The sequence below is a fragment of the Mercenaria mercenaria genome, chromosome 10, assembly GCF_021730395.1.
Source record: "Mercenaria mercenaria strain notata chromosome 10, MADL_Memer_1, whole genome shotgun sequence".
Classification (NCBI taxonomy): Eukaryota; Metazoa; Mollusca; class Bivalvia; order Venerida; family Veneridae; genus Mercenaria; species Mercenaria mercenaria.
Window position 1 is genome coordinate 66,195,503 of NC_069370.1, and position 26,111 is coordinate 66,221,613.

Sequence of the window (26,111 nt, forward strand, 5' to 3'; positions counted from 1 at the left end):
AAGACAGTCGGGTGCTATAACGTGTCCGATATGAAGGACCGATACATACACGAGAAAGAACCAGTATTGGCCTCTGGTTAGGTAGGAGACGCTTAAGAGAACCTCAGAAATTACTAGTGACAATTGCATTCTATTATTCCGTATTTATGCCTAGGTCTGGACGAATGGCCGCTGTGCGTCTGTCAACGTAAACGCTAATAAATGATTACTTATCTATTAAAGATAAAATGACGTTATGTAATATTTCGCAATGCGGCAAGTGTGATGTGTTATGTGTTGTGTGCTTGTCACCTTCCGCTTTCAGCCTCCGCCGCTGGCTAGCCTTCTGGTGACAAAGAAGCCGAGTGCGTAAGTCTTCCGTGCCAGTACATAGCCTCTTTGCAGACAAGCCCTTTGCAGTGCCTCCCAGATGGCGCCACATGGTGACCTTGCAGCCTCAGACAGAACTGCAGGTGACACGGAGGAGGTCTGCCCCAAGGCATGTGGCATGCCAGGCCCGCCGGTGTGGACACGCCCTGATGCCTATGAACAGACCCCCAGCTATGGGACAAATAGCTCCTGTGTTTGAACTCGGAACTAAAGGTGAAGTAACACCGTCAGAAACCTAGAGAGTTGAAAACAGAGGTACTTGACCATTGGCACTCTCTTGACGAACCACAGCAGTGCTGTCCAGACCAACATGCATAAGGATGACTCCGAGCCACAGAAATGAATGAGTTCAACTTAAAACTTGTGAATATATACTCTCCAAGTGACAAAGCTCTGTCCCTGGGCAAAGTTGCAACTGATGAAACCAGATTCATCATTGTAGGAGACTTTAACAGTCACTCACAAAGTTGGGATATGACCTCCTGGATAACCGGGAAGAGAAAGTGGAGATCGGAGACCTGACAAGATGATAGCAAGCTTAACCTCATCAACAAGTCGGACGACCCCCAACGTTTTACTCCAGAAGCTGGCGAACGACGTCAACCTCTGACCTTACTGATGACATACACGGACATGACAAATGGAAGTTGATGAGAAACTAGGAAGTAGAGACCATCGCTCAGTCCATCTTACTATGGATTGTATACGTCTACTTCACCCAACATCCCTATGTAGATGGAACTACAAGAAGGCCAGATGGACCTTTTACCAACGTCTGAGTGATGAGCTCTGTGAAGACATCAAAGTGGAAGGTAGAGAGATCAACTGGGTTGCCAAAGACTTCAACGCCAGTATACTAAAGGCTGCTTACAGCGCCATTCCAAGGGGAGCAAGAAATGATTATAAGCCCTACTGGAGTGATGAGTTGGAATATCTACAGGCAAAGCTATCAGAAACCAGAGAGGAAGCAGAAAACAATCATTCACAAGAGAGTAACCTTTCTCTACAGCGAACCAAGGCCAAATTCCTCAGGCACAAACTGGAAGCACTGAGAAAAGTTGGAAAAACAAAACAGCCTCGCTCAACCTAGAGCGAGATGGCCAAAAGCTATGGAGCTTGACGAGACAGCTGAATGATGAAGTCACAGGGAGAGGTTCAACAACTTTGGAAGAGAATGGTGAATTGTTGATAGGTAAACAAGCGGCAAACACTTTTGTCTCCAACCAACTACAAAGATGTTTACAACATCCAAATGAACAGTGAATGGCAAACGGAAGCCCAAAGATAACAAAGGGAAAGGCAGACAAGTCAAGTGACATCAGAATGCATGAAACAGAGTCTTAAACTATATGAGCTACAGACAGTTCTGGCAGTTGAAGACAAAGAAGTCTGTTGGACAAGATGGAGTCACAAATGAAATGCTGATTCCTTAGGCACTGCAGCAATTGAAAACTCCTGGAAATGTACAACTACAGCTGGACACAAGGATTACTTCCACAGATATGGAAAGAGACAGTTATGATCCCCATCCATAAGAAAGGGGAGGATCCAAAGAAGGCTGCAAGCTATCGTTCAATCAATCAATCGAGTTGTGTTTGAAAGCCCATGAAGAGGATTGTTAATGCACGTCTGAAGTGATACATGGAGACTAACAACCTACCCGTAAGCTGGCTTCAGACAATTCCGCTCCAATGAGGACCAGAGCACTTGCCTATCGCAAGAGATAGAGGACGCCTTCCAAGAGCAGAGGTCGTGCTTACAGCATGGATTGATCTGTAGCGAGCGTTCGACAAGGTCTGAACTGATGGACTCCTTGTCAAACGGATGAGGAGTGGAGTAGGAGGTCACATGATGAAGCGGATTGAGTCATACCTCTACCACAGGAGACAAGGGTCTGCTTAGAACATGCCAGCAGTAGGAGGTTCCTGTTGCGTCATGGTGTCCCGCAAGGCGGAGACGTATCCTCTACACTCTTCCTGCTTTTCATCAATGACCTGGTGTCTGAACAACCGAAAGGAGTTAAGGCTGCACACTAAGCTGACGACCTAGTGTTATGGTACAAGGAGGAACATCCCACAACAGGATGCAAGACACCATCAACAAGTTTTCAGCTTGGGCTTAGGATTGGTGTGTCGTGATCATTGCAGAGAAATCGTCCTCCGTTGTCAAAGCAGAGGGCGGGTATAATCAAGGGAAATATTTCGCTGACTGAAGCAGACGAGGCAACAATCCTTGGAGTGACCTTTGACAAACGGCTAACCTGGAGACCCAACATTAGTAAAGCAGAAGGGAAGGCCCACGGAAAGCTTGTCATGATGCGTAAACTTCTTGGAACAACGTGGCAAATGAGCACATACTCAAGACAGTATATCAGGGAACAGTGAGGCCCCATTTAGAGTTTAGTGCAACTGCCTGGTCCACTACTGCCAAAATTAACCAACAGGCTCTAGACAAGTTTCAAAACCAAGCTTTGCGGATCATGACAGGTGCTAAAAGTCTACGCCAATCTCCTTCATGGAGAAGCAACACAACAGGTACACAACCGTTACAAGACAGAAGACATGCAAAGGTCCTGCTTCAAGCAAAGAAGTTCAGGTCTTTTCAAGACCATCCCATGAAAGCCAAGTTGTAAGGCTACACCAAATATCGGCTCAAACGTAGCAGTTTCGTTCATGAGGCAAAGAAACTCAATCGAGTTTTCGAAACTGAGCTGAACATACCAACGCCTCATCTAGGTAGAGATTACATTATAAAACCTCTGGGGATTGTTCTGTCTTCAGTGACTGTGAGACTTGCTGTTCCTCATCTTGACCGCGGGAAACAAGAGGATGAAGATATTCGGAAGAGCCTCACACTAGCTTGGTCAATGAAGACTATCCTCCGGAAACATGGACTCATGTCTATACAGATGGACCTGTCACATGCGCCATCAAAGATGGAGGAGCAGGAGTTTTCATTCTATACCCATCTTGCAAGAGAGAAACACTACATGTAGCCACAGAAAAACACTGCAGCAATTACGAGGCGGAGACTGAAGCACTTATGAAGGTCGTCTCAATGATTGAAAGAGAGTTCATCAGTCGTCTTTCTCACATATGCAGGAGAATGCAGAGACTGAGCATTTCTTGTCTGTAGAGAGTGTAAATAGATTTAAAACCTTACACGGGTACACTGATGTACTGCTCTAAAGTATATGAGAACATAGGGTGTTAATCTATGTTGTTGTTTTTTGGTCCATCAAGTATTGCGAAGAGGTTACAAAAAGCTATTAAATATACACTAGAAATTTTCGAGTACTTACAAGTTTTCTACGTTGTATACTAATTTACTACATACTCTCATACAAGAGCTGATTGCTTTAAATCAGAAAACATTTGCAAGAGAAAATGCTTTTATCAAAAGCACTTTAATAACCATAATTTTAACAACAACACCTTTGAGTTGTTCTGGTATGCGAAGAGTTTTCATTTCTGTTGGATAACACATTTCTTTAATTTAGCAAAAAACATATAGGCAAGCAACTGGCATTCCCTTGGGGACCAACTGCGCCTCATTTGTAGATTATTTATGTTTAGATTATTATGAACGCGTTTTTGTCACTGAAACCCAGTTTGATATTATTGGAGCTTCTACCTTGAATATGTTTTACATATAGAAACCTATATATTATTAAGAAATTGTGAAACACATTTATCCAAGAGAATTACAACTTTAAATTGTGAATGTTAATTTAGACACAAAAGTTTAGGATGAAAGAGACGATTTCAAATTTCCCCCACCTGGTACGGGATCTCCCTCGAGCAACGTGTATCACAACTTATTCGTTTTGCAAGAGCTTGCTAAAAAGTAAATGAATTTAATCATAGAAATCTTTTTATTTCCAGAACATCGTTACAACAGGGTTACCGATATCGTAAACAACGGATGGCGTTCACTAAATTGTACCACATATCATCCAAATTTTAAAGAAATATAACACAAACCTTAAACAAATCTAAAACTTTGCCTTGTACACCCCCTATTCTTTTGATGTAGTTTATAAACAATGACACGTTAAACATACTGGTTATTTTTAACAAATACTTGTAAAATATGTTAGAAAACTTATTTATTTATTTATTTAGGTTTTGGGTTTTACGGCGCACCAACACAGTATAGGTTATATGGCGCCAAACAGGACTACAAATTTTGGTTTCACACCTCATTTACATTCATTATTAGAAAATCGTTAAGCACAGTGCATTGCTGAACCGTAATTTTCACACAAACGAATTCGTCACACGTGTGAAAATTTAGTACGAATTCCTCACACATTGCGTGACAAATACGTACGAATATGTCACAAGTAGGTATATTCGGGACGGCTTTGGGATCTTCGGATAGCAATCGGCAGCCATTCGGGATGTTCGGGAACCCGTCGCCATTTACTCGGCATCTTCGGAAGGCCTTCTGCAAGGCTTCGTAATCATTTTTTTAGCCATCCCGAGCGGTCTTTTCGAGGTATGGGTAGGTGACCTACCTCACAGGTTTTGCTCAAGGGAGAGCAGTTTAAGACAGAGTGAAGATACAAGGGAATTCGGGCACCAGGCACTAGCTCTTCTTCGAATAGACTCCCTTGATTCCTTAACGTGCCGGATGTATAGCACCGATACACAGAGGCTTTTTTTCCTAGAAAAGACCAGTAGTTAGCCCCAGTATGCGAAGTCGCCAATCCCTGGTGACCCTTAGATCCCAAGTCATGCGCTCTACCACTGAGCTATCATAACAAGATAGTAGTTCGGCAGTATTTATATACCCAGACTCTCAAATCGGCAACATTTCAGCATTCTAGCGGGAACGATTCGGCAACTTTTCCGCATGTTCAGAAATGTTACCGCAGACTTTCCGCATAATCGGGAAACATTCGGGAGCAAATTCTGGAGCTGTCAGCATTCTTCCGCGTCGCATTCGGCTACTTCGGATAGGTTTCGGCGTTTATACCGCAACCGCTCGTATGCCACTCCTACATTCCGAACGAGCTCGATGGCAAGGCTCCGCCCATTTTATTGATTAATGCTCCCGAAAGATTTCCGAAACAAGCTAAATTTTATCGGCAGCTCCTCCGCAAAGCATCGGGCTGTAAGTGGACGGCAGGTCGTATTGTTAACATTTTTGCCAAGTCATTCTATAATCCCATTATGCATGACAAAGTGATGCCCCAGACACCAACAACACCATCACTATTCTTATATAGTGAAAATCAACAAAGCTCAAAGTGCACTGTGCTCTTGACATTTATGCTATAGACATATGTCTTGCATGCTACATATTGTCAGGATGAGGTCAACACTTGTGCAAAGTTATTTGCACACCGATCAGTGAATCATGAAGTAATTGACCGGACACGAAATGCGACGGACAGAAGTATCAGTATTGAGTGCTGAAGAATATGACATTTTACCCCCTGTGACCTTGACCTTTGATCCAAAGACCTAAAATTGTGTATGGGTCATCTACTCAATGTGTTCTGTCTGACTTGTGAAGTATACGTTTCTGTTTTGAGGGAAGTATAGGTACAGAACTAATTTTTTCACAAATGTGCGACATATTCGCACGTATTTTTCACACAATATGTGAGGAATTCGAACAAATTTTTCTCACCTGACGAATTCGTATGTGTGAAAATTACGGTTCAACTGCATGTTTGGTAATTGGTCCCTCTACAGTTAGTCGCTTCGCCCTCCTATTTTGCGGCGCGGTGACTAATAAGGTGTAACACTCCGAGATGCCTACAAAAATTGTCCGAGGTGCAACTTGCTTTCGCGTGTCTTTAAAAGCTCCGACTTCAGACAAATTTAGTACATCGGTGTGATGATTTTTTATTGAAAAACCATGTAAAGAAAGGACAAAAATTCCGACTTTTATTTGACCTCGTCTCGTGCAGCGTGGCGGCCATATTGAAATCGACATTGGAAAGTTGGTTTGCTTGCTGGAAGGTCGGATGTCAGATCCTTCCCTTGTATTATAGTCTTACTATCGGCTTTTTGAAGAACTTTTATGACTTTTTAACTACCAAGTTTTAGCTGAATTTTTCAGTAGTGACTTTGAATACTAGATTGTGTGCCGCCATAATTTTACTGACTTTAGCTGTTTTGATTTTATTGATGCACTTGATATATTGCACGGCTAGTACCTAGAGATTGAGTGATGGCACTCTTGACAAAGGGAAGTAGTAGTAGTAAGGAATCTACACGTTTACAGACAGAGGGAGCTAAAACATTCAAATATCAGTTAAATGTAAAGAAATCCTTGTACAAAAAGCTGGAGGCTGCAAAGCGAACTGAAAGTCTTGTGATTGAATATAAAAATGATGGTCGTGATATTGTAATTGAAGCAGATGCAACCACATTTGAACTTTTGAAAGAAGCCATTTTGATTTTCTTTAGTAATACGGGTGCTTGTGTTACTCATGGTACAGATAAAACTAAAAAGAACATTGTGCATTATTGTATTAAAACTGACAGTTCTTATACAGTCAATATCTATCCGACATCTAGTAGATTTCTTGTCAATGGCAAAAATGCAGTTGAATTTGTTGAAAGTCATTTGAAAGTTATTCAAGATATTATATTGTCCGCAACTTTTGAAGGCAGACCAGTAAATATAAATAGTCTGTTAGCTAGTGAAATCCAGAAATTTTTACATAGGAACTCGACATCGTCCAAATCAAGTACCATTCTTAACCGCAATGAATTATACGCCTCTCCATGTGACATAGATGCAAACAATGACTATAGTATTGCGTGTTTTAAATGTGGAAAAAACTGTAGAACTAAGAGTGTGTTCTGTGAATCTGGTAAACATTGGATCCACTATAGATGTACAAAGCTCTCTAAAGAAAGCATTGAAATAATTGAGTCTGCCTCTGAAAAACCCTTCAACTGTAAATTATGTGCCAAGGAAATACTTACCCCCACATGCAGAGCAATCTCGATGCATCCTGCTAAAGACATTCTTATGGAAGAAGTAGAAAGCCCACTACTCTGTATCGTCTGTAATAAGTCAGTTGATACTGATGAGTATACTACATGTGATCACTGCCAGTCCGATTGCCACTTCACGTGTATGGAAGAAACTTTAGATAATAGGGTTACTTGCTTTCTCTGTGCAGGTTCCATTGAACAGATAGTACAATCTTCGCTGAATACTTCTCTGTACAATGCTAGTGATGTAAATGACAATCAGTTTCCTGCTGTAGATCAAAATCAAACTCGTAATATAGGAAATGGTAATGGTGAATTTAACAAAAAAAGGTCTTAGCAACTCAAACAGACTGCGCTGTTGACCAACTTAATGAATTAAAATCAAGTCAGTTGAAACAAAAAGATACACAACTGCGGAAGCTAGAAAATGAGGTAAAATTGAAACAAAAAGAGCTTAAAGACACATTAGGGCGGGTGGATAAACTAGAAATATACGCTAAACAATTAGAGATGAAGAACAATAAATTAGAGAACACCTTGAAAACATATGTAAAAAGAGTTGAGATGCTAGAAACTGCACAGCAGTATAAAACAGGAAATTCCCCATCTATGTCTGATAAGGGTCATCAACCTATTGATAAGAATGATTTAGTTCTGAGAATGCACAACAAAATTTCTGACTTTGTAATGATGCAGATTGATAAACAATTAGGTAAACTTGATTACATCCTGAATTACGATGCAGTAACATCAGATCTACAGTCTACCCATAAAGAACAAACCCATTCAGAGACTCAGAATGAGGAAGGTAGTACTGGTGCCTCAAATGTGAATGTTAACACTTGTAGTGAACATAATGAGCCAATCCCTGTGACTCAACAAAATTTTGCGTATTCTGTGAATAAAGAAACTTTAAAAACAAGTAGCCAGTCGAGAAGTAATCAGACTTTTTTGCGTGGTTCAAATGATATGAATACTTCTGATACTCCTAACACTGAGAATGTAAAACTGACAATTCCGCACAAATTGCTGGGTGAGATTTCAGTTCCAAAAGACAAGTTAGATGTAGCATTAACTGGTCAAATACTATATAAACAGGATTCAAAGAAGCAAACCACTAAATCAGGTCATGAATCTAGTTCAAGTAAGGATCAACTGAATGGTCAACCACAACAAGGGAAAACTCATCGGTCTGACCTTCTACAGACTAGAACAACCGCTTTAGATGTATCTGACTGTAGAACTGCTAGTACAATTAGGCAGTGTGATGACAACTCGCGGGATGTCATCTCACCATTATATATCACAAATCAACCTTCTGTCCAGGTTATTAGTAACGGAAATGAAAGAAAGAGCTCGAACTCTTTTTTAGAGATAGGCCAGGGACCCAGGTACAAGACATAGAGAAATCAAACAATCAAGTATTGCAAATTAGTTCGTATAATTGTAAAAATGTGAAATCTAATGTAGAAGCTATACGCGAACTCTGTTCAAAATCAGGCATTTTATTACTACAAGAAACTTGGCTTTTTCAGTGTGAGCAATATCTCCTGGGGGGGGGGGGGGGGGTTAAATATGTAGGTAGAGGCTGTGGTTATTTTGATCCAATTCCTCGTAAACAAATGCCTCGGGGTCATGGTGGAGTTGCAATATTATGGAGTATTGACATTGATAAATTAGTAACAGTGCTTCCTGATGGTAATGAGAGGATTATTTGTATTGAATTTAAGTCAGATTAACATAATATAGTATTTATGTCTGTCTGTATGCCTTCGAGGGGAACAGCCTACTCTGACTCTAGTTTTGAAGATAATTTAGAATTACTGCGTAGTATCAGTTTAAAATACAGCAACAGTCACAGTATGTTGATAGGTGGAGACCTGAATGTAGATTTATCAAAGAATGGTAATCATGGTAAAGATAAGCGCTCTGATCTTATGTTTGAATTTATGGAACACTTGTTATTGGAATTTGACGTTAGTGGTAAATCTTACGTAAATCCAAGAGGTGATGATTGTACTGAACTTTTTTTTTTGAAACCTTTGGCCAGATAAGATAGTGTTGAAGGATATGGCTACTAACTGTTCTGACCATTACCCTATAGCAATTGCTGTATATTGTTCATTCACAAAAGCTGAAAATAAAAAAGAAGTGAAATACTATACCCCAAGAATTAAATGGGATAAAATAGATAAGGAAGAATATGCAGCCATGATTACACAAAATCTACATGACCTTAAATTCATGGATTTTAAGGATCCGGCAAGTTTTTCATATCATTCATGGAAGTCATTAAAAATACCATGATGAATTTCAAAGCTAAACCCAAGAAACTGAATTCTAAACCAAAATTGAGAGTCTGGAATAAGGATATTTCTGAAGCACTTCAGCTGTTACGGAAATCATATAAAGCATGGAACGCAGAGGGCAGACCACGGGAACCAAATGACCCACGGTTTTATACAATGAAATTACATAAGAAGTTATTTAAGTCTAAATGTAGGATTGAACGGGCAAGACGTAAGAAACTTGAACAAGAAGAAATTCTGAACACTCGGTTCAAAGATTCAAAGGTGTTTAATAAACTGGTAAATAAGCAAAAATGTAAATCCTCTGATGATTTGGACTCACTACATGTAAATGGGGTTGAATACAGTGGTACTGCTACTGTGATTGATGGTTTTTATGAGCATTTCCAAACCCTAGCTGTTGAAAGTGAAGCTGAGAATTTTGACAGTGAATACCATAAAATGGTTGAAGAAGAAATTATCCAAATACAAGAGATTGTTTCTAATAAAAAAAGTCAATCCTGTTAGTATGTGCGAACTGAAAAATGCAATTTGTTCCATTAATGTTGGCAAAGCCACTGACTTTTATGATTTGTCAATTGAAAGCATTAAGTTTGGCGGAGAAACTCTTCATGTGATGTTGCTTCAGATTATTAACTTTATTTTCGATAAGGGTGATGTTCCATCTCTTCTGAAAATTGGTGTCCTGTCTCCTGTCTACAAGAATAAGGGATCATGTAATGATGTGTCAAACTACAGGGGTATAACTGTTCTACCAGTGATTGTGAAAATTATAGAATCTATATTAAAGCAGCGTATAGCCCCATTGATTGACATCTGTCAAAGTCCGTATCAACGTGGTTTTACAAAGAATACTTCTCCACTTCATGCAGCTATTATTTTTGAGGAAATTGCCAGGAACTCCAAAGACGACAATATCCCCATTGATTTTATTTTTCTGGATGCTAAATCTGCGTTTGATGTTGTATCCCATGACCATCTTCTACGCCGGATGTATCAAATTGGTATACAAGACAAACATTGGACACTTTTAAAGAGTCTTCATGAGGAAACTTCTAGTGTAGTTAAATGGCAAAATAGGGTTACAGATGTCTTCAATGTGAAACAAGGAGTGAGACAAGGTTGAGTTTTAAGTGCAGATTTATATAAGGTTTATGTTAATCCCCTGTTGAAGACTTTAGAAGCAACTGAAACTGGTTCGCGCATTGGAACTGTCAGATGTAATGCCAGTGCATGTGCTGATGACATCACTCTAAATTCAAGTTTAAATGATCACGCCCAAGTTTTAATCAGCACAGCTGAACAATTTTCAAACATGGAAAGGTATACTCTTCAACCAAAGAAAACTGAAGCCCTAAGGGTACACCCTCGGAAATCCAAGAAAAACAATCTTTCAACTGGGACATATACTATTTACAATTATGAGATTAAGAATGTTAAGTCTTCTACACATCTGGGGATCAAGAGGTCAGTTACAGTTAGCGCAACTAGTTGTTATAACGTTGATAACAACATTTCAAAGGCTAGAAGGAAAGTATACAGTTTTATGCCTTCAGGTTTACATGGTCATAATGGCTTGGACCATTGTTCAATGTTACACTTAATACAGTTATATGTCAGTCCGGTATTAACTTATGGTCTTGAGGTGATATTTCCAAAGAAAACAGACTTGGAACGGTTGGAGCTGTATCAAAGGAGACTCTTGAAACACATTTTATCTATACCAAACAATACCACTGATTCTGTAGTCTATATTCTGTCTGGATTTTTACCGGTTGAAGCACAAATACATAAAAAAGCATTGGTTCTGTTTAATAACATTTGTTTACAAAACGACCAGTCAGTCGAAAAAGCCATTGCTAAAAGACAACTGTGTGTTAAATCTATGAAAAGTAACAGTTGGTTTATTGAGATTAAGAAAATTTTCTGGTTATATGATCTACCAAATATTGATGGACTACTTGAACATCCAATTCAGAAGTTATCATGGAAAAAGACTGTCAATAAGGTTGTAAATGAATATTGGAAAGACCAAATACTCTCTCTAGCAAGTTACAGTAAAAGTTTGAAGTTCTTAAACTGCGAGTTATTTCAACCTGGTAAACCTCATCCCTTGGTTAGGATTCCACTAAACTCGTCTCATGATATCACAAGATTTAAACTTAATCAACAATGGTGTAACCTGGTCATTGAAGAAAAGTTACAAGTTAATATTGACTGTACACATCTGTTTCACGGTGTGAAACTAGAAAGACTTGCAAAACTAGAATTTCAGTGTAAGAGATTGGTATGTGCCCAGCATAGTAATCGTTATAGGCAGTATACTACTGTTAATAAACCTAAAAGAAAGTACCCTGAAATCCGAGCTTCCGGTGAGAAACCACCATAGAATTTTTTTCCTTTACTTGAGAATTGAAACAAGCAATCATATACATGTACAATTTTGGTGGATGTGCTTATTCTTGGGTGTTCGATTAACCAAAATCAGGGAATTTTGTGGACAGTTTATTATTATTATTGATATTAATACGTGAATTCACGGTTCTTCCATATGGGAGGATAAAGACGAAGAAGAAGAAGATGGCCGTTTTACTTTATACAATCTTGTATTTTTCATTTATGTTATCTAGAACCTTCCTCAGTGGCGAGTTATTTTAATTACAATGTTTTGTCTAAATTGTTTAAAATGGGGGGTGGGGGTTGGGGGCTGGGGGGGGGGGGGGGAGTGCGAGGGTTGGCATGCCTAAAACGCGTTTAAACTCCCAATTTCCTTTGTATAGTTTACTGACCGTTTTAAGGCAGTGCCCCTACTTTAAACATGCCTTTTGTCCATTTCGTATTATATGTTATATATATTGTCTTGCAAGTTTGTGGTGCTCCTTTCCTTACTGCCACCAGTAGGGACAGCGTTGGGTCTACAAATCGCGGGGTTGCGAGTCGCTCTTCGGGCGGGGCGTATGTTCTCCGTGACGATTTGATAAAATACGTTGTGTCTGAAATCATTCGTCCTCCACCTCTGATAATTCATGTGGGGAAGTTGGCAGTTACTTGCGGAGAACAGATTTGTACTGGTACAGAATCCAGGAACACTGGTTAGGTTAACTACCCGCCGTTACATGACTGAAATACTGTTGAAAAACGGCGCTACACCCAAAACAAACAAAACCAATGTGACTTTTAACACAATAACAACAGACTCTATTTTTGTGATATTTTTATTAAGCATATGTAATTAGAAAGATACAAATACTCTTTAAAATATAGCAAACAGCAAGCACAATACTGAATGACATTGTATGACATTAACAATACAAGTTGTCTATGATTCAAGCATCCACTATAATTTACATTAATATTTTGTACTGAGAAATTATTTCAGATTCAGTATAAGTCATTTTTAGAAAATATTAATTTTGTTCTCTATTATAACCGTTACTGCAAACTAGTTTATTTCTATAAATATACATCCTATTAAAACTGTAGAAAAAAATCAACAACAAATAAATTAAACTGATTTTCACAAAACAACCATTTATATTTTAAATATATTTCTGTAGGATATATATATAATTATATTTTTAGGCTATTCAAGTATCTTTTGAGTAGTTCTTGACAACAAAATGTTCACTAAAATAAAGTACTCGAATAATGCAGTACATGTATTTCCATTTCCTATGTAGAGGACAAATACAATCAATTTATCTGATGAACGGATCACTTGAATCATAGAATGTATTCTCAAAACCGTATGTATACATATATAAAGAAAACACGAAAATTGTAATATGTGTAACACATTCAAACTGCACAACACATGATATATGTACAAAAAGCAGCGTTCACTATGTATTTAAGTAACTTTGGATTACCGATGGCTTCAATTTTTTATATAAATTATGCCTTTTCTACACATGTACATCAAGTAATATACATGTATATTGTCTTAATAAAGGATTAATATTTTGTTATTGCAGTAAATATTATGCATGTTGAAAATATATTAGCACTGACTTGTCTATAAGTTTTCATATTATCTTTGTGAAAAACCATAGTGTTAAAATTATCATTATTCTAACAATTATCATGAATTGTCCAACAAACAGTCCGTCCTTAACATTTTCTTTAGTTCTTTTTCTTACTTTTGTATCATAAACAAATATTCTCAAAGAATAACAGGGACAATATATGTCCAAAAACATGACCAAGATGGAATGTTAAAAAACATCAATTTAAGCTTATTCCTGTATATACAAAGCTAAACTCACAGGTGCAAAAGACTTAGATGCATGAGAATAAATGCACCATCATAGCTCTTCACTGATCACACAAACATGTTTTGCCTTTGAATATTTGTAAACTTACATACAATAGTTGTTTTAGAGCCGTACCAAAAGTCATTCTGACAAGAAAATATTTTAGATTATTAAATTATACACATACTCTTGTAAATTTTATCCACATACCATTTTTGACTAACGTTGATGAAAATCTTATGAAAATAACCTATACACATTCAGCAGCTGTTTTTTTCTACAATTAAACTGTAACTTATTTTCGAAGGTTTTTCTTTTTGTTGGGATTCATGTCACGCTGACAAAAGTATATGTCATATGACCACTGTCTACCTTTTGATAGTGGAGAAATACTCTCCAGGTAATATTGCAGGCACCTGGGTAGATAAACTGAACTTTCCTAAGCAAGCTGGATGGCTCAAGGGTTTTAGATCTAACAAGACACAGTTAGCATAAATCTTCACTATTTTTTTGGTAAAAATCACATCACATCAAATTTTGTGCAAGACTGTTAAATGGCTATGCAAAACTGACAAAATTATGACTGGAATCTATACCAAGTTAGTTCACCTCATTGTAGATGCAGTACTTTTTCCATCCCTTAGTTTCAAGATTTTATATACAACAGAGCTATTTTTGAGAATTCGCACTTTGTAGTTGTTTCTACTGTTGGAGATAACACAAGTTATATTTTGCGGGAGTTTTGACTTCGTGTGACACGCTTATCACGAACATAAAACTATCACAAATAAGTGAGTTGGACTTTATGGCGAATCAACATCAAAAGCTCCTATTGAATATAAGCCAATCTATAGTTACTAGCTCCACCTGCTCTGGTCAGCAAAAAGGATGAATCATGAAAGGAAGAAAAACAACCACGATAAACATTCCCTTATAAGATTACAGAATTTAAAAACCTAGTGTACATTTTGTATGATTATGTGATAATCAGAAGAACATTTCATTTTCAGAAATAGTTTTAAAATTCTGAAAGAAATGGTTTAAAATTTTAGATTTTAAAATGCATAAGTGAAAAATGCGAGCTTGGTTCTAAAACATGAGTGGCATTAAAAACTAATATTGCTAGTGCAAAGGTAACTGTGGTAAACAATTGTATGCAGACTTATCACAAGAAAGAGATATTTACTAACTATGCAAATATAATTATCAAAATAAAAACTCTTGTGAGAACATAGGTACAGTTGATGACACCATAGCAACAACTAATCACAACACTTGTTATTGTGAGATCTATAAAAAGGGTAGTTCTCTATTAAGAACTTTCAGTAGGAAATAAATGGTATACATGAAAGCAATGGTTGTTAAAAAGATATGCTTGTTGCAATATTGACGAATAATTTTATAGTAATGTACCATTTGTATAATTTGTTGATTCACTTTATAATCAGAGCCGACAAATTAATGAAAATTCAAGCTTATTCTTAAAAGGTACCAGTGGTAGCTTGTAACAATGTCAAATAACAGACCGTATTTGTTTCCAGTGAACAAGCTGGTTTTCTCACGAATAATAACAAAATGTACAAGCAGAACTCCAAGAAGCATTGAACAATGCTTAAGCAGGCATACTATCCATGATGCTTACTCAGGAACACAGAACATTTATCTGAAATTGTCTTCTTTTACATTTCAGAAAATAAATTCAACTTAAACAAAATGAACTCCATTTCTACCTATAAAATGCTGTAATTGACAACAAGGACATCCTTAGACACTACAAAAGCTGTTCATACTGAGAAAATGGAAAGTTGAATGAATTAAGATCAATCAAGTATTTCATTAATTTTGTATATATATCAGCATTTTACAATATGTATGAAAGATTTCTCTTCAGATTATGGTAGAAAATATGAAAACTGCAAAAAATTTAAATTTTATAATAGTTAATAAATAGACTACATAATTATTGTAATATTAATACTATTTCCTACAAAAATACATAATTTAATTTGATAAAAAACAAAGCAAAATTTTAAAATGTATCTATCAATGCAAATACTGATTATATGTTATGAGAAACTGAAAAAAGAAAAGTGAAATTGCACATCTTGTAATGGGTTTATCTGCTTGATATGGTATAAATATTTCTGCATGTGGACTAAGGGCCAATACTGTATGTAAGAGTTAAAGATGTATACATCCTTTATAATGAACAAAAAAAAATATCAATAAGAGGTAGGCAAGAAAATGTCATAATATACTCTTATCTACAGAATTAAGCTAAATAATATCTTTGGGTATTTATTTGTATGTGTTGTCATGGTAAGAAAGACTATCTTGCAAAATGACATTTTGATCTTGAGGTAATTTATGTCGCAATCATTGAACTACAGTTTTGGATATAGTGCAAATTTTCAACATTGCAATGTTATACTTCAGCACAGAAAATATTGTGCTTTTCTTAAGTAATATGCAAACATCAAGATCTAAAAAATCAAACAAGACAGCCCTTTTTAACATAATGACTCATATATCTTAAAAGAAATATAATAATTTTAAGCTTTTTGTCTCACAAATTAAAACTCAAGTTATAAAATATGTAAGAATGCCAAAAAACTTAACAGAATTTAAACCCGTTTTCTAATGCCATTTTAAATTTTCTTTTATGCATGCATAGGCATTTACCTCTTTTCACCTTTATTTCAATCCAAAGACTGGCGAACTATTCTAATATGTCACAGAGCAAAGGCAGTTAGAATTTAAACAAACTAACAATCAGTTTAAGTGAGGTAAGTGCTGCAATATCTAACAAAAACATCAACAAATATAACGCCATCTTGTTCTCATCCAAATATAGATGCCGAATTCCATTTAAAAAAATACCTGTCAGTGACATCTTAAATTTTATGGTTATTTTAACAGAGGTATCAAAAGTTTTTAGGTTTCTTTAACAAAAATACCTAATATTTATAGTTATCAACTACTGATATCTTGCATTTAGGGATTCAATAAACAGTGATATCTTTAGTTTTAAAATTTATATACTTTCTAAGATAAGAATAAAGAGACTTCTTATGTAAAGATCTAATCTGGTTAGCCATGTTATATTTCGAGTACATATAATATATATAAATAAGTAAAATAAAATACAAGTAAAAAACACAAATATGCTTGCAACATCCTTAAATACAATACAAACATGAGCTCTTATGACAGAGGTTTCCAAACAAAATACATCCACAACTATAGTAATTAAAATATGAACATCTAGCAATACAACAAGGATCTTAAATAGAGATGGTTATGTAAGTCCCAATCTTTCCATCACAAAACAAAAGCTATTTTGGGGGAAATTTGGTTTGATCTGGGTTTACCACACACCGACACAATACAGGTTATATGGCGCCAAATAGGACTAAACATTTTGGTTTCACATCTAATTGATATTGAAATAAAAACATGAGGTATGGAATCAAAACTTTTATACTTGCTTGAATTACAGAGATACAGCAAACCAGGTGTTCAGTGTTCGGACCCTATTAGTTACCTTTTAAGGGGCAGTGGTTCCAATTCTTTTCCTACACATCTTTTTCCCGTGACAGTTAACAAAATGAGACATTTAGATTAAGACTGTCCCTGCCATTATAATTGAGAAAAGACAAAGCAATTAAATTTTACAAGACTTGACTCTTAATAACAAATATTAGATCTAACATTATTATTAGTAACTTGTGAAGAGAGTGAAAATGCTTTGGGAATTTAGAAATTTGAGATGGATTGAAGTTTGGATTGATTAAAGCTAGATCGACAATTACATATTCATTCTATTTAATTCCTTGATTAGAGTGGGGTAACTGGAGCAAGGTGGCTGATACAAAACAACCATTTACTGACACAACATGCTTATCTCAGCTTACTTCATATAAGTTAACATACACTATTATTACATATCCATTTTTTAAAACTTGGTTAATGTACAATAGAAACTTTAATGTCAATAATTTTCCATACTGGCATGTAAACTTCATTTGGTGTGTGTGACAACATTCGTGATGTCATTGTAATGCTTAATATGCGTTGTCGTCTGTTTAATATTCATCCTTGCTTTTTTATTCAAAATTTCACTCATCATGTGACATTTGGGTCTGATAGAATTACTTTATTCTCTTCTTATGACATTTTGGTCTAATAGAGTTACTTTTTTTCTCATCCTGTGACATTCAGGTCTAACAGAATAACTTTTGTCTCACCATGTGACACTTGGGTTTGACAGATTATTTTTTGCACACCCTGTAACATATGGGTCAGACAGAATTACTTTTTCTCACTCATTGACATTCATATCTGATAAAATTACTTTTTACCACCCTGTGACATTAGGGTCTGATGATTAACTTTAGGAGTCTTTAGCTCTCATTAAGTATTTGAAGAGTTCACTGAAATTCCCGACCTTGGAAAACTCAGAAAACTGTTCTGATGTGCTATGTAATGGGCTATTGGACTGTGTACACATGTTCTATTCCAATAGTGTATCAGATAGAAACCATAATATTAGCACTTTGTTCACCAGAAAGATACTTCTGTGTTGGGAAGGGAAGGGACAGCTTAGTACATTGATTGCATTCATTTTTGCTACACTGATAATTCTTGTTCAAAATCTTATCATACGCAATATTCATCACAAAAGGCATTTTTAATATAACAATCCAAAAAGATATATCTATTCAAATGTGAGTTGCCAGGTTATAAAAAAAACATGTAGAACAGTCATGTTTAGGTGAAAGAAACAATTTTCAAAGTTTAGTGATGTCAACCTATTTTCTGTCAATATATCAATATGTACACAAAATTTTAACATATTTCAACAGAGCTGCTTGCTTATAAATACAACTAAAACATAAAATATTTCTCGAAAATTAAACTGGATGAACTTTTGTTAACCTGACAACTCACAAATTGATATTAAATTAAGACATAGGAACCATGTTCAAAAAAATATGCATTCTGTGTGTACTTACAGAACTTGACATATTCTATAAATATATCTTATAAAATGTTCTATATAATTATTATACAGATGTTGTCAAACATTATGCACTACCATGTCCAGGAAAATATGTGCTCTTTGTGTACAAGGAGAATCACTCATTCTTTAAAATGATCTTAAAAAGATTATAAACATACAGGTAGAATCTACCATATTCAGGAAAATATGTGCTCTTTGTATATAAGACAACTTAAACATTCTATAGCTACAACAACAACATTACAGGTCTAAATGACTACAGATTTCCGGACTTGGTCCCTTTAATTGTATTTTAAATACAACTTTACAACAGTAGCAAAAAACTGATTAAACATTTCAAAACAGGCGACAACACTACACAAAAGTTACCTTTCTCACACACCAAAAATTACTCTTGTGCACACATAATATTTATATTGCATTATCAAGAAAACATGCAACTGTGTAAACTCCAAGCTTTCATTACATCATAAGATGGTATTATTTTGTAATGTGTACTGAAAACTTTCAGGTTTTGTCAAATAGTTGAAAAATTTTCATGGACTTTTAGTCATCCTGAATATCATAGACATTTAGCCAGCCTGAATATCATGGACATTTAACCAGCCTGAATATCATGAACATTTAGCAACCCTGGATATTATAGACATTTAGTTATCCTGAATATCAATGACATTTAACAATCCTGAATATCATGGATAGTTATTCATCCTGAATATCAAGGACATTTAGCAATCCTGAAAATCATGAATGGTTATTCATCCTGAATATCAAGGTTGAATGACATGACATAAAATGTAGTATCAATAAAGAGTAACATTTCCAAATAGTTTTCAATTATTTCAGAAAATCCATGAGACTGCTTCCGAGGGATCTACTTTTCAGATTTTATTGGTATGTATGCTTACTTCAAGTCAATATCCTTCTCTCTTAAACCAATCTCTCTGAACACAACTATTACACACATTCAAGTTATCGTTTTAGGACTATTTTCACAACATATTTTAGTAAGTTAGCAAGTATTATAAAAGGTCAGATATAGTAAGCTTATGATTTCAAAATGGTTCACATTTGATGTTTTGCATTATTATAGACACAAACACAAATATATATATAAACCAAACAATAGTGTCTTTGTTAATGGAAGCGGTGTTAAGAAAGCACTCGGATGAGAGGCGCGATTATCAAAATAAAAATTTTGAGGTACAGAATGATTTAGCGTTTTCTAGAATGGTGACTGATGTAAATTTAAATCGGTAATGAATTTGTAACAGCTTTCTATTGCAGAATAATGCTTTTAAAAATGATGCAATAGAATGTTGAAAGTCTTGCGTAAATCTTTTTTTTTTCTAAATAAATTTCATAACACTCTTCTAACTATATAAGCAAAGTCACTAAACATTAACTGTTTGTCTTATAAAATATACTAACAAACAAGAACAATTTCATACATAACTTGTAAGTAAGAAAATTACAAGAAAAAATTCTCTTATTAAAGTAGGTTTGTATCATGTGTATTCAGTCAGTAAACCAAGCTCAACTGAGAAAAATGTAGTACCTTCACTTGACCCATTATTCATCTTGTATGTGCAGTGACTGAATAATGTTGTGAAGATTCTAACTTTAATTCAGGCCTCAGTTTCAGCTGAAAGCGTGATACCTAAAATCTAAATACTAAACTTTGTAACATCCCCTTCCAGTACAGTTACACAGATATAAACTCACAAAATCAAACCATTTTTCAAAAAGGAGTTACATAGCTGGTATGTTCAAACAATTAAAAGCCTGAAATTATGACCAGTCCTGAAAAGTCGCACACCTTCTAATTATCACATGTTAATTGAGACAAAGAAACAGTAAAGTATATATTGTACAAAATGGCCAGCAAGTTAACACTAATCTGAGACAGTTCTTATAAATGTTCATAGATGAGGGCTGACCAAGAAGTTTACTCTTGTGATTTATCTGTTTTCTCAGTCAAAGGCTGGTCATCAGCTGCCGGGATATCTTCTTGTGCTGGTTCTTCAGTGGGCGCCTGCAGGGTATATTACTGCATGAATTATAAAATCAATAGAAAAACATATACTGATTGTTTAGTGAGCAGCTACAGACTAAACTTTTTACATGAATTATTCATGACAGACTAACTAATTCTTTGTATTAACAAGTATATGGTAGTATTATTTCATTCTTTAGTTTAAAACCCTTTTCAATGGTATTGAATTTGTTAACCTATTAATTTCCCTCATTTCACATGACATACAATCAATTACTGCTTTATGGTTATTTGTTTGTTTGTTTTTTATTTAAAATCAAATTGACTTAATTCAGGCAATATGACAATCTTCCCACTTTAAATGACAGCTCGGTAGAACCAACAACCTTCCATAAGCCAACTGAAAGGCTTCCTCACAGTCTGACACCACTTTGATATCTCAAATAAATCAATTGTTTACCCCCAGTTACATTAGAAACCATAGTAATGACAGGCAAATGGTTTGAAATAAGCAACCTTAGCCATTCCACTCCTGGTCTCCTGGAGGGCTGGGGACTACATCAGACCCCTGTGGGGTGTAAATGCAAGAAAGCAATCAAACAAAAAATTAAGTGTAATACCTGCTCCGTTTTTGGAGATTCAATTTTAGCTTGTTCTGCATTAGCAGCTTCCTTCTCTTCTGGTTCTAACTCCTTTTTCTCTTCTGGTTTTCTACAATATATGATATACATGTTTATGTTACATATCTATATAACACATTCTCTCTGGTAGACTGTAGTAAGCTTTTTTCCAGTACCAATCAGTTCCCTATAAATGTCTGACAATTTTTTTTTCTACATCATAATGCAAAATTTCTAACCTGAAACCAGAATTTTCTTATATCAAAAGTGATCTGCTGAGTTGCACCAACAAAGTACAGGTTATAAGGCACCAAACTGGGCTAAAAATTTTGGTCTATATCTCTATTACACCAAAATGAAAATATGAGTTATTAAACCTTTTTATATTTCCTGGAATCACAGAGATACAGCAAAACCAAACAATCAGACCATATTAGTCACTTCTTACAATCATGCAACGGTTAGACAGTGGTTCCATTTCTTTTCAGACACAAGTTGTATGTCCATGAACCAAACAAAACACTTCAAAGTTAACTAATGAGAAGTCTATATACCTTTTTTACAATATATCCTTTAAAAAGTCTATGCAAGATGTTACAGAGAATTTCAATAATAATTAACTGATGAGTATTACAAAAGATGTCAACATTGTATGACACATGCCCCTTGAAAATGTTTAATGATGTCCACAACTGGGTCATAACTCCAGAAAAATAATCACACATGGAAGTCCCAAAAATATGTGCATCTCCATTTCATATTGATGATGTATACCAAGTTTCATTTCAATTGGAAGGAAACTGTTGAAGGAGATGAGAACCCAATGTCCTGATGTAGTTGTAATATTCAAAAGTAAAAAAGAAAGGACCGTAATCTCTGGGAAACAATAGACAAGAAAGTCCAGATAATATGTGCATCTCCACTTCATGTTGATGGTGTTTACCAAGTTTCATTTCAGTTGGATGTAAACTGTAAGCGGAGTTGAGTACACAAGAAAGTGTGATGGAATGATGGACTGATGGATGGTCTGATAGACAATTTAAACACTATATGCTTTCCAGGTCTTTGACATCAATGGCAAAAAGTACATTCAGTTCAATGCAATAACACACTTATAACACCATGTCACAAATACGGTGACAATAATTGACAATTTACACCTGGTATGTCTAAACACCTAGGGAAAGTTGGATTTTATGGTAAATCAACATTTAAAGGTGGTACATTGTATATCACCATGGAAGGTTACTGTAGCACCTTCTACACATAGGACTATCTTCTAAAATTTTCAATGACAAACATTTTCTGGAGGCCATGCTCAAATAGTTAAAACAGTGATGGCAATAAATTAAGTTAGATAAAAAATGATATACGAAATGTAACATACCCTTCATCAACTGTGTCTACTTTCTGTTCCTCTGATAACAATGGCTCTTTCTTCTCACTGAAATAAACAGTAAGTTATTGTTTTCTTACTGGTTTATAACTGTTTTAACAAAGAGCAGTATGACCATCTAATTCTTCCATTTTTTCTTATCCTTTTTCTGTTTTTTTTAGTGGGAACCTTGACAGGTTTTTGGAGGAAAAAAGTCTGAATGAAGACATGAATGATACTGTAAAACTGTTAGAAAATGTAGGCAAGAAATCTTGCTGTTTTTTTATATTATATGAACAAGAAAACTATATATTTGACAGAATTTTAATCAGTAACTGAGAAATCTTTGAAGTCCTATGCTAAGAAACAAATGCAGTCTGCTAATGGTCAGCTTATGAATAAAGTCAATGATCACTGTGTTTTCATTCACAGTAGTTTGGTAGTTGTCTATGTTAATGTCAACTTTGCACTATTTCATTTTTTTTTATTGCAACTAGAATTTCAATGACATGGTGACAATATCTTTGATGTCCAACCCATTTTTGGTTGATGGCCTGATAAGCAAAAACCTCAACAAATACCTTCCAGGAAGGAGCATGTCTTTTTATTACTTTTTGCACTCACAGCTGCTTTATACAGTTACAGTCTGAACAAGATTAATGGACAAACTTATGCACATATTGGATAACTATATGGAGCTCAATGCTCAATGCCTAATTATGTTTGTTTAGAGCTCACTACCACAGGACATTATACTTATATGATATGGAGCTCCCTGCCAAAGTATGTTAATATACATACATTATGTGGAGTTCACTTCCAAAGAACATCATACATATATGTGGAGCTCACTGCCAAAGTATGTTATACATACATTATGTGGAATTCACTTCCAAAGAACATCATACATATATGATGTGGAGCTCCCTGCCAAAGTATGTTACACATACTTTATGTGGAGTTCACTTCCAAAGAACATCATACATATATGATGTGGAGCTCCCTGCCAAGGTATGTTAATATACATACATTATGTGGAGTTCACTTCCAAAGAACATCATACATATATGATGTGAAGCTCACTGCCAAAGTATGTTAATATACATACATTATGTGGAGTTCACTTCCAAAGAACATCATACATATATGATGTGGAGCTCCCTGCCAAAGTATGTTATACATACTTTATGTTGAGTTCACTTCCAAAGAACATCAAACATATATGATGTGGAGCTCCCTGCCAAAGTATGTTAATATACATACATTATGTGGAGTTCACTTCCAAAGAACATCATACATATATGATGTGGAGCTCCCTGCCAAAGTATGTTATACATACATTATGTGGAGTTCACTTCCAAAGAACATCATACATATATGATGTGGAACTCCCTGCCAAAGTATGTTAATATACATACATTATGTGGAGTTCACTTCCAAAGAACATCATACATATATGATGTGGAGCTCCCTGCCAAAGTATGTTAATATACATACATTATGTGGAGTTCACTTCCAAAGAACATCATACATATATGATGTGGAGCTCCCTGCCAAAGTATGTTAATATACATACATTATGTGGAGTTCACTTCCAAAGAACATCATACATATATGATGTGGAGCTCCCTGCCAAAGTATGTTATACATACATTATGTGGAGTTCACTTCCAAAGAACATCATACATATATGATGTGGAGCTCACTGCCAAAGTACATTGTTAATACAGTATGTGGAGTTCACTTCCAAAGAACATCATACATATATGATGTGGAGCTCCCTGCTAAAGTATGTTATACATACATTATGTGGAGTTCACTTCCAAAGAACATCATACATATGTGATGTGGAGCTCCCTGCTAAAGTATGTTATACATACATTATGTGGAGTTCACTTCCAAAGAACATCATACAAATATGATGTGGAGCTCACTGCCAAAGTACATTGTTAATACAGTATGTGGAGTTCACTTCCAAAGAACATCATACATATATGATGTGGAGCTCACTGCCAAAGTATGTTATACATACATTATGTGGAGTTCACTTCCAAAGAACATCATACATATATGATGTGGAGCTCACTGCCAAAGTACATTGTTAATACAGTATGTGGAGTTCACTTCCAAAGAACATCATACATATATGATGTGGAGCTCACTGCCAAAGTATGTTATACATACATCATATGGAGTTCACTTCCAAAGAACATCATACATATGTGATTTCGAGCTCACTGCCAAAGTACAGTATTAATACATTATGTGGATGTCACTGCAAGTTGTAACAATCCTGATTTTTGTAACAATGTCTGTATAACAACAAACTTACTCTTCCTGTGTCTCAGCAAGTTCACCCTCCTCTGCTGCTTTCACCTCCTCAGTTAATTCATCTTTCTTTGCCCTGAAATAGCCAGCAAGAAGTGAAACAGAGAGGTTTATCCTTGCAAGAGTTAGAACAGCACAGGGGAGTTAATCCATGCTTGTAAATATAAGTAAGAAAGATTTGTCCCTCTTACATAGTTACGCCTGGAATATAACAACCCTGTATTGCCCTTGACACTGTTAATAAACAGAAAGCTGCAAGGATTGCTACAGCAAGTACATGTGCAGTAAATATTGATGTAATGGAATAAAGTAATAGTTGTCACACTAAATCACCTTTTAAACAGTCCCTAGTCAATTAAAACTGGCAGATTATTGTCTGTTTACCATAAAATTCTATCATCATATCACAGGAAAATTTAATACTGCAGTTATTTGTTTTCCTCTAGATAGTGTAGCCTTATTATGCAATAACATCACTGTTGTATGCGTATTTCTCATCGATTCCGATCTTCTCATCGATTCAGGATGTAATTAAATGTAGCAAGTTTCCACTTGCACAAAGTTGTCTCTTGTCAATCAGTGTCCTTTAGATGCAGTATCAGTACAGAGTAACCAAAACTTAAGTCTTTAATTATCTAGGAGATGGGTTAGTCATGCAACTGCTAATTGAAAGTCACCAAAAAATACCCAGGGAAAATTGACCTTATAATGATGCTATAGCCCAAGTCTGATGAAAATCCATAAAGAATCAAGAGTGCCAGACTGTCACAAAATATGCCCGTCATCCAACTTGGCCTAATTCAAGGGCTATAACCCAAGAGTGCTTCGGGTGATTTGGCTGGTTATCGAACTTGGCCAAGATATTATGCCCATAAA

General features: G+C 35.7%; 2 protein-coding genes across 2 annotated transcripts in view; one reads left to right on the top strand and one right to left on the bottom strand.

Moving 5' to 3' along the window:
• The first annotated feature begins 10,148 nt into the window (after positions 1 to 10,148).
• Positions 10,149 to 10,766, top strand: LOC128546442 (uncharacterized). The gene has a single exon (XM_053516959.1). It carries the CDS (start codon positions 10,149 to 10,151, stop codon positions 10,764 to 10,766), a length of 618 nt encoding a protein of 205 aa, XP_053372934.1.
• Positions 10,767 to 12,837: 2,071 nt separating this feature from the next.
• Positions 12,838 to 26,111, bottom strand: part of LOC123561380 (fasciclin-2-like) — a 121,130-nt gene continuing 107,856 nt past the window's right edge. Inside the window, exons 18-21 of the mRNA XM_045353714.2 lie at positions 25,240 to 25,311; positions 22,920 to 22,976; positions 21,533 to 21,623; positions 12,838 to 20,951 (exon numbers count right to left, since the gene is read on the bottom strand). Of these exons, the coding sequence (XP_045209649.1) occupies positions 20,865 to 20,951; positions 21,533 to 21,623; positions 22,920 to 22,976; positions 25,240 to 25,311 (307 nt within the window). The 3' untranslated portion in view covers positions 12,838 to 20,864. The remainder of the gene's footprint in view (positions 20,952 to 21,532; positions 21,624 to 22,919; positions 22,977 to 25,239; positions 25,312 to 26,111) is intronic.